The 12,516-nt window shown below is 37.1% G+C and overlaps 1 protein-coding gene across 1 annotated transcript in view; it reads left to right on the forward strand.

Moving 5' to 3' along the window:
- The window catches only part of Ccnb3 (cyclin B3), a 45,866-nt gene that overhangs the window by 18,428 nt on the left and 14,922 nt on the right, over positions 1-12,516 (forward strand). The window contains exons 4-8 of the mRNA XM_077793654.1: positions 1,641-4,001; positions 4,152-4,215; positions 4,297-4,647; positions 5,946-6,041; positions 7,409-7,501. Of these exons, the coding sequence (XP_077649780.1) occupies positions 1,641-4,001; positions 4,152-4,215; positions 4,297-4,647; positions 5,946-6,041; positions 7,409-7,501 (2,965 nt within the window). The remainder of the gene's footprint in view (positions 1-1,640; positions 4,002-4,151; positions 4,216-4,296; positions 4,648-5,945; positions 6,042-7,408; positions 7,502-12,516) is intronic.

Here is a 12,516-nt window from a genome sequence, read left to right on the forward strand (position 1 = left end):
AACCCTTTATACATTGCTGAGTTTGACTTGTTAGTATTTTGTTGTGGATTTCTACATCTCTAGTCATAAGAGGTATTGATCTTTAGTTTTCTTGTGATGTCTTTGTGGTTTAGGGTATCTTCATGAAGAACTGGTATTAATTCTTTAAATATATTATAGAATTCACCATTGAAGCCATCTATGCCTGGAGTTTTCTTTGAGGATAGGTTTTTGATTATTAATTCAGTGTTTTTACTTATTACAGGTCTATTCAGATTTTTAAATTTCTTCCTTAATAGGATTTGGTAGTTTGCATCTTCCTAGGAATTTGTCCATTTCATCTAAATTATCTAACTTATTGGCATGAAATTATTTATATCATTTCTGTAAGTGTTTTAAGCATATTAATTTGTCAAATAATCACAACAAGCCTATGAAGGGGACATTATTATGATCCCCATTTTATAGGTGGAAAAACTGAAATACAGAGAGTTAAACTTGCCCAATGTAACCCAGGTCATAAGTGGAGGAGCCAGGATTTGAATTCAGGCAGTCTGTTTCCAATCAGAATGGATGTTCCTATCATAGCTAGACTATTTGAATATTGCCTCTAAAAGTTCTCATTAGGAAGGACCTGGAACTTGTCTTGTCTGGTAAAACTTTTGAGGCAATTTTATTTAAATTGCTCAGTTAATTTTTACAATACAGTGTTTTTAAATTACATTTCTGGAATTCTATAGCTATTACCACTATCTGATTTTGTATTTTATTACCATCAAAAATACCCCAACCCTACTAGGAGTCCCTTTCCTTTTCCAGTCCCCCTCTCCAACTCCTCCTGATCCCAGCCTCAGTAACCATTAATCTACTTTCTGTTATTGATATATCTTTATGGATGTATTTATTCTGAATATTTCATATAAGTGGAGTTAAATTATATCTAATCTTTAGAGGCATGTATTCCCCCTGTTCAGAGATTTTATTTACCTTTAATTATCACTCTTTTTTATTTGATTTCTAGTCTTCCAGTGATTTGGTCACACTAGGTTAGGCACTCTAATTGGTCATAAAATGCTATTCAGAACAAAGCTTTGCACTGACACATGTGACAAATTTCTATTTTGGTCTCTTTTTATTACTTTCATTGGGAAAGTGTCTTTTGAATAACCCAAGGTGAAGGGAATGTGTTTAGATCCCACCAAAATTAATTACAACCCTGCCTCTCTCATTAGCCTCCAAACAATATTAATTTGAGCCTGTGTTTTACCAGATGTTCGGTGCTAATAGACAAAGACAAATAATTGCAGCTGGTGAGGAAGACTGATACGTAAGCAGATAACTCATACAATGTGATAAGTATTATAACAAAAGTCGTTGTATAAAATAAAAGTAATAAATCATATGAGAGAGAGCATAAAATGGATTTCAGGGGGAAATTGTAAAAAAGTGTAGGGACCTAGGCATAGAAACTATATAGTATGCTGCTTACTTGATTTAATATGGTTCCTATTATTTTTTACCCTCTACTTTGTCTCTCGGGATTGAGAGATTGTCGGGATTGTCTCTCTTCCAGGCCTTAATTCATGTAGCAACAAAATGAGATGGTAGGTGAGGACTGCAAGAACTATATTCTTCTTACTCAAACATTGTTTGCTTTGCAGGTGTAAGTTGGAAATCTCACCAGTAACAGCTTCTACCACCCCAGTGCCAAATATAATGGAGAAAACACTCATTGTAGACATATCCACCAACTTCAAAACACCAGCTACCGAAGAGGCATCGCTCATCAATAAGTCATTAGTTTTAAAAGAGGAAACAACTACTGAGGAGACAAACATCAAAAAGATGTCATTGAAGAAGTGCAGAAATCATGAGGACATGTCTCTATTAAAGCAGTCACTATCCTTGCAGGAGCAGACTGACAGTGATGATGAATTTGTTATAGAGACAGTGACTTTGGGGAAGAAGCATAAAGTTGAAGAGACTGTCATCAGTGAGAAGACATTATCCTTAAAGAAGAAGACATGCACACATCAGGGGAAGAAGTATTGTTGGGAGGAGTTGTGGACTTCCCAGGACAACAATGATGATGACAAAGTTTTTGATATGGAGCCAATAAGTTTTTGGAAGAAACCTAAAACTGAGAAGTCATCTCCCACTAAGAAGCAATTAACCCTAAAGAAGCAGCAGCGTGCCACAAAGGGGAGGATCTCCAATGTGATGAAGCCACTAGTTTTGCAGAAGGTCACCTCTGAAGAGAAGTCACTCTCTAAGGAACCACTGTCCTTTAAGAGAAAGTCTGCTTCTGAGAAGGTGTCCGTTTTTTGGAAGCCATCTGCACTGCAAGAAAAGCTTGCCACTGAACGAGAGGTGTCCATCTCGAAGACATCATTGACCTTGTGGGAGAAGATAGACTTGGAAGAAGAGTCCTTCTTCAAGGAGTCATCAGCTTTTAAGGAGAAGCCTACCACTGAGGAGACTTTTTCAAACAGGAAATGCATTACTCAAGGGAAGATATCATATTTGAAGAAACCATTAGTACTGCAGAAGGTCACCTCTGGAGAGAAGTCACTCATCACAAAGCCATCACCCTTTAGAAAGATGCCTACCACTGAACAGGAGTCTCTCTCCTGGGAGTCATCTATGTTGCAGGAGAAGCACATGACTCAAGAGGTGGTGGGATTCTTGAAGAAGCCACGGGCATTGCAGGAGAATAGGAATCATGAAGATAAATCTTTTGTGGAGCTAGTTTCTTATAAGAAGAAGCATATTATTAAGCAGACAATATACACAAAGAAGCCATCACCTTTGAATAAGAAGTTTAATACTCAGGGGGTGATCTCCTGCTTGAAGCCTCAGACAGTAACCTTGGGGAGGAAATCACTCACTAAGGAGCCGTTGACTCCCCAAAAGTCTCCCACTAAGGAGGAACCACTTCTTGAGGAAGCTGTGGGTTTTCCAAAGGAACATACCATTGAGAAAGCCACCCTTTCCAAAAATCCTTTGTCTTTAAAGAAGCAGCAGCCCACCACTCAAGGGACAGTGTCCCACATGAAGAAGCCGCTAGTATTGCAAATGGTTACTTCTGAAGAGAAGTCTCTGGTTAAGGAGCCATTGTCCTTTAAAGAAGAAAATGTGTCTTTAGAGAAAAAAAAGGGTACTACTTACTCAATGCCCTTCTGGAAAGAACTGTCAGACTGGCAGGATATAATTGATAAAGAAAATAATTCCATCTATGTGAAGCCAGTGTCACTTAGGAAGAAGCCTACAACTGAAGAGACAGTCCTTTCTAAGATACCATTGTCTTTAAAAAAGAAGGAAATCACTTATGGGAAGGTGTTCCTGGTAAAGAATCCATTGGTCTTGCAGAAGACCACATCTGAAAAGTCATCACTCTATAAGAAGCTATTTCCTTTAAAGAAGAAGCCTACAACTGAAGAGAAGTTCTCCCAGGAACCATCTTCACTGAAAAAGAAGCATACCAACCAGCAGGAGGTGTCCCTCTTAAAGCAACCATCATTCTTTCAGGAGATCACCACTGAAGAAAAATCAGATAGTAAGGATCCAGCAACTTTGAAGGAGAAGCTTATCACTGAGAAGAAATTCCTCTTTCAGGAGCCACATTCTTTGCATTTTAAGCCTACCAATGAAGATGAGTCCCTTTTTCAGAAAGCTTTGGTCTTGCAAGAGAAGACTAGTACCAAAGAAGACTCCCCAGAGAAGCTGTTGGCTTTGCAGGAAAAAAGCATCAGTGAAGAGACGTCCCTTTTCAGTAAGCTCTCCAATTTGGAGAAAGAGCCCTCCACTGAGGAAGCACCAAGCATAGAGGGGCAATTATCTTTAATGAAGCTTGATGCTCAGGGGCAGTTGGCTTTGCATGAGAACATTACTAGTGATGAGAAGTTCGTTATTAATCAGCCAATGATCTTGCAGGAGTTTCTGAACATAGAGAAAGAGATCCTCTTGGAGGAGCCCTTGGTCATACAGGAGAATCCCAGCATTGAGAAGGAGACTGTACTCAAGAAGCCATTGATCTTGCAGAGGAATTCCACCATTAAGAAGCAGTATACCATGGACACAGGAGCTCACTTCAAGGAAGATTTGGCTTTCCACGAGAAACCCAGCATCGAGGAGCAACAGAAACCCACAGTTGGTGGGGGAGGCCTCTTCATGGAACCATTGGCCTCGCAGGAGAATCCCAGTGCTGAGATGGAGGCTACCCTGAAAGAGCTCTGGGCCTTGCAGGAGAAGTTCAACATTCAGAAGGTGACCATACCTGAAGAGCCATTAGTCATTCAGGAGAAGTCCAATGTGGAGAAGGAGCCATTAGCCATGAAGGAGAAAACTACCACAAAGGAGATATTCCTTTTCAAGGAGATATTAGACTTGGACGAGAAACCCATCACTGGGAAGGAGTTCTCCTTTAAAGATCCTTTGGCTTTGGAGGAAAATCCTACTCACAAGGAAGACACTTTTTCCAAAACATTCTTGACCTTTGATATTAAGAACGACCCACGTGTATCCAGCACTACCCTTGAAACCAGTACAGACAAATCCAGTGCTGCCAACATGTGCAATGCACAGTACAGTACCACCAGCCAGTCCAGTGAATGTGAACCTGATTCCAAAGGACCTTTTTCATCTCAGAGTGAGAGCATAGAAAAGGAGGTATTTATCTTTCTTCTTAAATTCGATGATGTGTTCTCTGTATTTTTGTAGCTCCTAGAAAAGAGATTTTTGTTGAATTTGCTGCTGGGGAGATTGAAACAGAACCTTGCATATGCAAAGAATGTGTTCTGCAAGGAGCTATACCCATAGCCCCAAAGAGGTTTCTTCTTATTTGCTTTCCTAAGGAATTGAACTGTATGTAGTAATTTATAGGAACACCTTCTACTTCGGGAGAGGGGGATATTTGGGGAGTTTACTTCTAGTTTTATTTAATGATAGGTGATGCAGAATCACCTTATTTTTCATAGCTTGAAGTTACTAGGTTCTTTGACATTTTTCTTTTGTTGCTGGCCTTGTAGCTAGAATATTTTGTTTTGTACCAGGGATTGAACACAGGGGCACTTAACAATTGAGCCATATTCCCAGCCTTTTATATATATATATATATATATATATATATATATATATATATATATATATATATAATATTAAATTTAAGACAGGGTCTCAACAAGTTGCTCAGGACCTCACTAAATTGTTGAGGCTGGATTTGAACTCATAATTCTCCTGCCTCAGTCTCCAAGCTACTGGGATTACAGGCATGTGCCACCACAGCCCTTGTAGAATATCTTGACTTTCTGATTGTCATAGTGATAGACCTAGGCAATCAGAAAGTATTTAAATACAAAAGCATCTGGAATATTGTCCTATATATTTGGACTTTGCAATAGTGTTTAGCCAATTACATTCAGGAAATTACCTTTCTTAGTAATTTTAATCAGCATTACAGTGGACTTTAGTCAAATATGAGCAGAATTCACAGGGACATATCCCAAGGAAGGTGGTCTCTATGTTGTAAATTAGAAGAATGAAGTGATGAGATTTAGCATCCAGTAGGAGAAATAACCCTCATATGGGCAAAACATTCTGGGAAAATATGTAGAAGGAAGGAAAAGGCTACTAAGAATAATTGGCCATAAAAGGAACTTAAGAAGGCAGGTGATATAGCTAAAATAATAAAATAAGATGCCTTTATTAGAGAATTGAGTATTCTTGTAAAAAGGATACCTTGTTCCTAGGACATGATATTCGTATATTAGGCATTTCTGGATCACTGGACAGTATGAGTATTAGAGGGCCAAGAGGTTCTCTGTTATAGCCCAGGATACATGAGGCTTGAGGAACTTAGCATAAAAAGTCAGTGGGGAGAAAGGAGTCATCCTTGATGTGTATGAGCTAAGATTTTCTTGGACTTTCTCTTCTTCTTCCAATATATCCTTTTGGTGATTTCTAAATAGATGACCATACCAGAAGATATTGACAAGGACCACAGCGATCCATGTTTCAATTCAATATATGCCAAGGATATCTTCAGTTACTTGAAAAATAGAGAGGTATGTAGGTATCTGGGGGTGGGCAATGATTTCTAGTCCTCATTTCCTCCTTCAGCCTACAAGTTGACAGGGAAGGGAATAATAATGATGAAAACAACAATAATAGCAACTAGTATCTATTGGTAGCTTACTATGAGTTGGAAACTGTGTTTAGAGATTTATAGACATTATCTTATTTAATTCTCCCATTAATTTCATGATAATTGGTATTACTATCTCCCTTTTACATTTAGAGGAAACTGCCAGAGTCTTACTATTATCCTGTGGTAGAGCTGGGACAGGGACTAAAGTCTGATTACCTTGAAGACCATAATCATGCTGTTCTAGGTATGAAGGAGATATTCTGACACAAAATTGATCAAATAGTTTTATTTCTGGATAGTTGCTTTTAGAAATCTCCTTTTTCTGTGCATGTTTCTGGCATTGAATTTAAGAATACAACTTTTTTGTTTGTTTGTTTAGATCACAGCTTTTTGTAGCTCTCTAATCTGGTGCAGTTTTCTTTTTCTTTTGAAATCTGCTAGTCTCCTTTACTACTAATATTTATCAATTCCAAATTTCTTCTGTCTCTCACAAGGGACTAGATAAGATCAAGATTATTAACCACCTAGAATTTTTAGTAGGTGAATATCTTATCTTCTCTATAGGTAGAGAACAATTGATTATCTGACTTCAGAGTCCATTCTTTTTCTAATATATCTCATACTCCTTGAATCTTGAGGGGGGTTATATCCAGATAAACCCCATCATGAGTTGAAGCATCCTAGCTGAGACATACAGATCTCTATGGAGTATAGATTATTTCCCCTGGTGACCAACATCAAGTTGAAATTTATTAAGTTAACCACTGTTAGTCAGGAACTATCTATACCTTAGGGAAAGTAAGAGACAATTTTGCTTTTCTAAACATGTGAACCTTGGCTCAGAAGTATCAGTTTCACTTGGAATCTTGTTTTAAATGCAGAAACTTAGCCCCACCCTAGACCTTCTAAATCAGAATCTGAAGTTCTCCCAGATCCCCAAGTAGTGCATATATAAAATTTTGAGACATACTGTTCTACATAGCATGGTGTTATGATTTAGACTGGCTTGCAAAAGAGGATAGACTCTTTTTGGCATTCATCTATAGCCACAGGTGGAATAATAGTCCTTATTCATCCTGGATTCCTCAATACTTTTTCTAACACTTTAATAAGTGTCCATTTTCCAAGCATAACTGGAACTTGTCTGGAAAAAAATTATTTTGAGCTGCCCCTATCTGATACCAGTCGAAAATAATGAGTTAGAACTGATGAGAGAGAAGTTAATTGAGTTATAATTTGGAACTAAAATGAGAGTTTATAACATTTCTTTCTCATTGATACTAGGAAAACTTCATACTTAATAAATACATGGACAAACAGACTGACATCAACAGTGATATGAGGGCCATTCTTGTCGACTGGTTGGTGGAGGTACAGGTAAGCCTGAAAACTGCTGCTTTAAGGAGCTTCTGTCTCTTTCTTTGGTTATTCATACCACAGTACCAGCCAAAACATGGTAAAATTTTACTGGATCCCCAGAGCTGAAGAAATTATAATTCCTGCTCTAAAGGAGCTTATGATTTAGGGGGCAAGATAAAATATGCAGACACATAAGTATAATACAAAGTAGAATATACTAAGTACTCTAAGTATGTTATAAATAAAATACTGTGGGAACCTATTGTAAGGAGAGACTTTCTAGAAGAGACAGTGATAATATGTTGGTTCTATCATTCTCAAAGTCTTATAAAAGTGTATCTAGTGATTTGAATTTAGGGTCATTGACAAAGTCTTCCAAGTTTGAGTGGAATGGGTGATAGGGAGGACAATATGGCAACAGACATGATAGGCAGATGTCTGTTGAGGGATTGAGGAAATTCCACTATGGATACTTTATTATTTTATACTAAGGAAGGAGAGCCCAGAATACTACCTGGCACATAGTAGGGAGTCGATAAATATTTGTCAAATGTATGGAATGAATTGCTATAGAATTTGCAAGGAAATATAAGGCATAGTCTGTGTATGCTGAGCACAGTTTTACTATATAATTGAGAAGAAAAAGTAGTAGAGTTTTCTAAGCTTGATTAAGTGCCAGAAAAGTGATTTGGGCTTGCTTTGGTGTGGCAAACAAGGAAAATGTGGTAGATACAGTATATTTCGACATCAACAAAGCATGGAAATGTCTCTCCTCTTATGGACATTACTAGTAAATTAGTTTAAGAGTAGAAATTGAGTAGATCTTAAGTACATAAAATAGAACCCCAAAGTTTCTGATCATTACCAAGTTAGAAATTTCTAGTGAATTGCCATTGGACTTTGAAATTTAAAGAGGCCTTTTCTATTGTTATTGCACAAAATGCATATTTATTATAGCAAAATAAGAAATTAAAATTACCTGTGATCCTACAATCTCACACATTGTTAACATCAATAGGCATATATTATTCCCCTTCTTTAAGCAGTAGTTATCAACTAGGGGTACAGCTGGGGTGCATCAGGTTTCATCACCGACTTAATCAGAATTATGGAGATGTAGTCCAGGCACACATATTTTTTTAAAGCTCCGAAAGTGATGCCAATATATAATACTATATATTTTAGTCTATTTTATCATATGCGTGAACTTTGTAATTGTTTCTATAGTCAAGACCAGAAGAATCTCTCATGCTACTTTTTTAATAGCTGCCACAGTCTGACTGGGCACAATTCAGGAGCCACTTGTCAAAAGAAACAAACTTTATTTTTAAAACTACAAACGCCAAACAAAACAGCTCCTCAGGAAAAACCCTCAGAGCCCAACTGCCACCACTGGCTTCCAGAAGCCTCTCCCCACACAAACCACACCACCTCCCCCAATCCTCCTGCTCTTGAGGCCGATTGGCTGGGTCGCGTGGGCGGAGCCAAAGAAGTCCCCCAATGAGCAGTTCCGTAGTCTGAAGGGCAGGGAAACAGCCCAATGAACATGACTGCAGAGGAGCCAATCAGCTAGATGTTGCTGGGGTCACTGTGAGCCAATCATCAGCTGGCAGCTTGAAGGGCAGGGAAACAGCCCAATGAACATCGCCGCAGAGGAGCCAATCAGCTAGATGTTGCTGGGGCCACTGTGAGCCAATCATCAGCCGGCAGCTGGGAGTTTGCTGGCAGCTGGAAGTTTTCTGGGGCCCCTTTGGCTGTGGCTCTCAACAAATAGCCACAGCAATTTCCCTTCCTTCACTTTCCTGTCATTGACATCTAATTTTTGTCTCCATGATTTTATCATTTCACAAATGGTATATAGGTGGGATCATGTACTAATACCCTTTTTGAGACTTATTTTTCCCATTCACCATAATTCATTGAGATCCATCACAGTTGTTGTATTTATCAAGGGTTCATATATTTTCTAAAGTTTATTTTAACTGATAAAAATTAAAATTATCTATATTAATGGAGTACCATGTTAGATTTTGATACATGTGTACACTGCATAATTTTTGAATCAAGCTAAGCTTGTTTATCTCCTCAAATAGATATCATTTCTTTCTGGTGAAAACTTTGAAAGTATATTTTGACATATTATACATAAATGGAGTATTACTTATTCTAATTAGGATCCTATTCTTGTGGTGGTACATGATGGATAACACTTGTCTTTATTAGTCATCCAACCATTTCTGGTCTGCAAACAGAATACATGCAGTAATAACTAAATATAGTCATTTTGATAAATTCTTCTGATTGTGTAGCTCTGAGGGAAAACCCAAACTTCATCTCCCTCTGCTCTATACTCAACACTCAAAATTTTGCCTTTCTTATATTTTTAAAATGGTACAGTACATTATTTTTTGTTATTTTAGGATCACCCTAGTGTGCAATAGCACACTAGAACCTCTTGCTCCCGTCATCCAGTACCTATTGATTAACATTCTGCATCCCTGCCCTACTCCTACCTTCCCTGGCCTTTCTTTTTAAAATTATTTTTTAGTTATAGATGGACACAATACCTTTATTTTATTTTCGTGTGGTGCTGAGAATGGAATCCAGTGCCTTACATGTGCTAAGCAAGCACTCTACCACTGAGCCACAACCCCAGTCCCTAATAACTACCATTCTAATCATCTTTTATGAGATCAAAATTTTTAGATTTCACATATGAGTGAGATCATGTGGAACTTGTCTTTCTGTGCTTGGCTATGTCACAAATGACAGGTTTATTTGTTTGTTTCTTTCTTTTTAAAATTTTTTCAGGAGTTACCAGGGATTGAACCCAGGGGCATTTAACCATTGAGCTATATCCCCAGCCTTTTAAATTTTTATTTATTTATTTTTTTATTTTGAGAAATGGTCTTGCTGAGTTGCTTAGGGCCTCCCTACATTGCTGAGGCTGGCTTTGGACTTGTGATCCTCCTGCCTCAGTCTCCTGTGCTGCTGGGATTATAGGTGTGCACCACTGTACCTGGCAGGTTTCATTCTTTCTGTGGGCGAATTATATTCCATGGTGTATATGTACTGCATTTTCTTTATTCATTTATCTCTTGGTGGACACTTAACTTTCCATTTCTTGGCTATTGTTAATAGTGCTGTAATAAACATGGGAATGCAGACTGCTCTTTGAAATGCTGATTTCATTTCTTTTGGATATATATGCAGGAATGGGATTTTATTTTATTTTCTATTTTTAGTTTTTGGAGGAATCCCTATACAGTTTTCCATAGTAGCTGTACTAATTTACATTCCTTCCAATAGTGTGCAAGGATTCTTTTTCTTCCCTTCATCACCAACACTTGTTATCTTTAATTTTTTTTATAATAACCATTCTTACTAGAGTGAAGTGATGTCTCATTGTGGTTTTGATTTGCATTTTCCCTTATAATTACTGATGTTGAACATTTTGTCATGCACCTGTTGGTCATTTGTATGTCTTTGAGAAATGTCTATTTAGATCTATTGTCCATTTTAAATGTTTTTTCTTATTGAGTTTTGAAGCTCCTTATATATTTTGGATATTAACCTCTTGTCAGATTTATCGTTTGCAAATATTTTGTCCATTCTGTTGGTTATCTCTTCACTGTTCATTGTTTCCTTTGATGTATAGAAGCTTTTTAATTTGATGTAATCCCATTTGCCTGTTTTTTAATGCTTCCATTTTCTGTGCTTTGAGATCTTGACCAAAAAAAATACTTGCCTATTCCAACGTCTCATATTTTATATGTTGATTTTGTATTGTACAACTTTGCTGAATTCATTTATTTGTTTTAATTATGGGTTTGGTTTGCTCTTGTTTTTCAAGTTCCTTGAGGTGCAATGATAAGTTTTTTTAATATATTTTTTTAGTTGTTGATAGACCTTTATTTTATTTATTTATATGCGGTGCTGAGAATCAAACCCAGTGCCTCACATACACCAGGCAAGTGTGGTACTACTGAGCCACAGCCACAGCCCCTAGGTATAATGATAAGTTTGAGATCTTTCTTCTTTCCTTCATTTTTTTTTCTTTTTTGTTTTCATACTGGGGGTTGAACCCAGGGGTGCTTAACCACTGCCACTGAGCCACATCGCCAGCCCTATTTTGTATTTTATTTAGAGACAGGGACTCAATGAGTTGCTTAGTGCCTCTCAGTTGCTGAGGCTGGCTTTGAACTCACAATCCTCCTGTATCAGTCTCCAGAGCAGCTGGAGTTACAGGCATGTACCACTGTGCCCGGCTCCTCAACCATTTTTGTATTGAAGTCTCTCTTTCACTTTAAGTTTACTAATATTATCTTGTATATTGTGTGTTCCAATATTTGGGTGCATATATATTTAGAATTTTTTTATCAATCATTATATAATAGCCTCTAGTCTCTTTTTACTGTTTTTCATTTAAAGTCTATTTTATTTGAAGGAAGAATGGGCACTTATACTCTCTTTTTGATCCATTTTGCATGGAATATTTTATTCCTTACTTTTTACTTTCATTTTATGTGTTTCCTTAGGGGTGAAGTGAGTTTCTTGTAAGCAACATATAGGTGGGTCTTGCTTTTTTTTTTTTTTAACTCTGTTCAGTCACTGTGTCTTTTCATTGGAGAATTCAATCCATTTAAATTTGATGTGATTGTTGATAGATAAGGTCTTAATTTCAGCCATTATGTAACTTATTTTCTAATTTTGTGTAGTTCCTTTATTCTCCTCCTCTTATAGTCTTCCTTTGTGCTTAAGTGAATTACTCTAGTACTATGTTTTGATTCCTTGCTTATTATTTTTAGTTTGTCTATTATAGATTTTTGCTTTATGCTTACCATGAGGCTTAAAAACCCATCTTTTGATCATAACAAGCTATTCTGAAATAATATTTGTTTAACATGATCATAAAGATAAGAACAGAAACAAAAGCAGAAAATATGTTAATAAGAAAACTCTACAGTTGTGTTCCATTCCTCCCCAAATTTTGAAAATTTGATTTTCCATTTTATATTTTTATATGTTGCCTA

Source organism: Urocitellus parryii, chromosome X (assembly GCF_045843805.1).
Source record: "Urocitellus parryii isolate mUroPar1 chromosome X, mUroPar1.hap1, whole genome shotgun sequence".
In the NCBI taxonomy this organism is placed as follows: domain Eukaryota; kingdom Metazoa; phylum Chordata; class Mammalia; order Rodentia; family Sciuridae; genus Urocitellus; species Urocitellus parryii.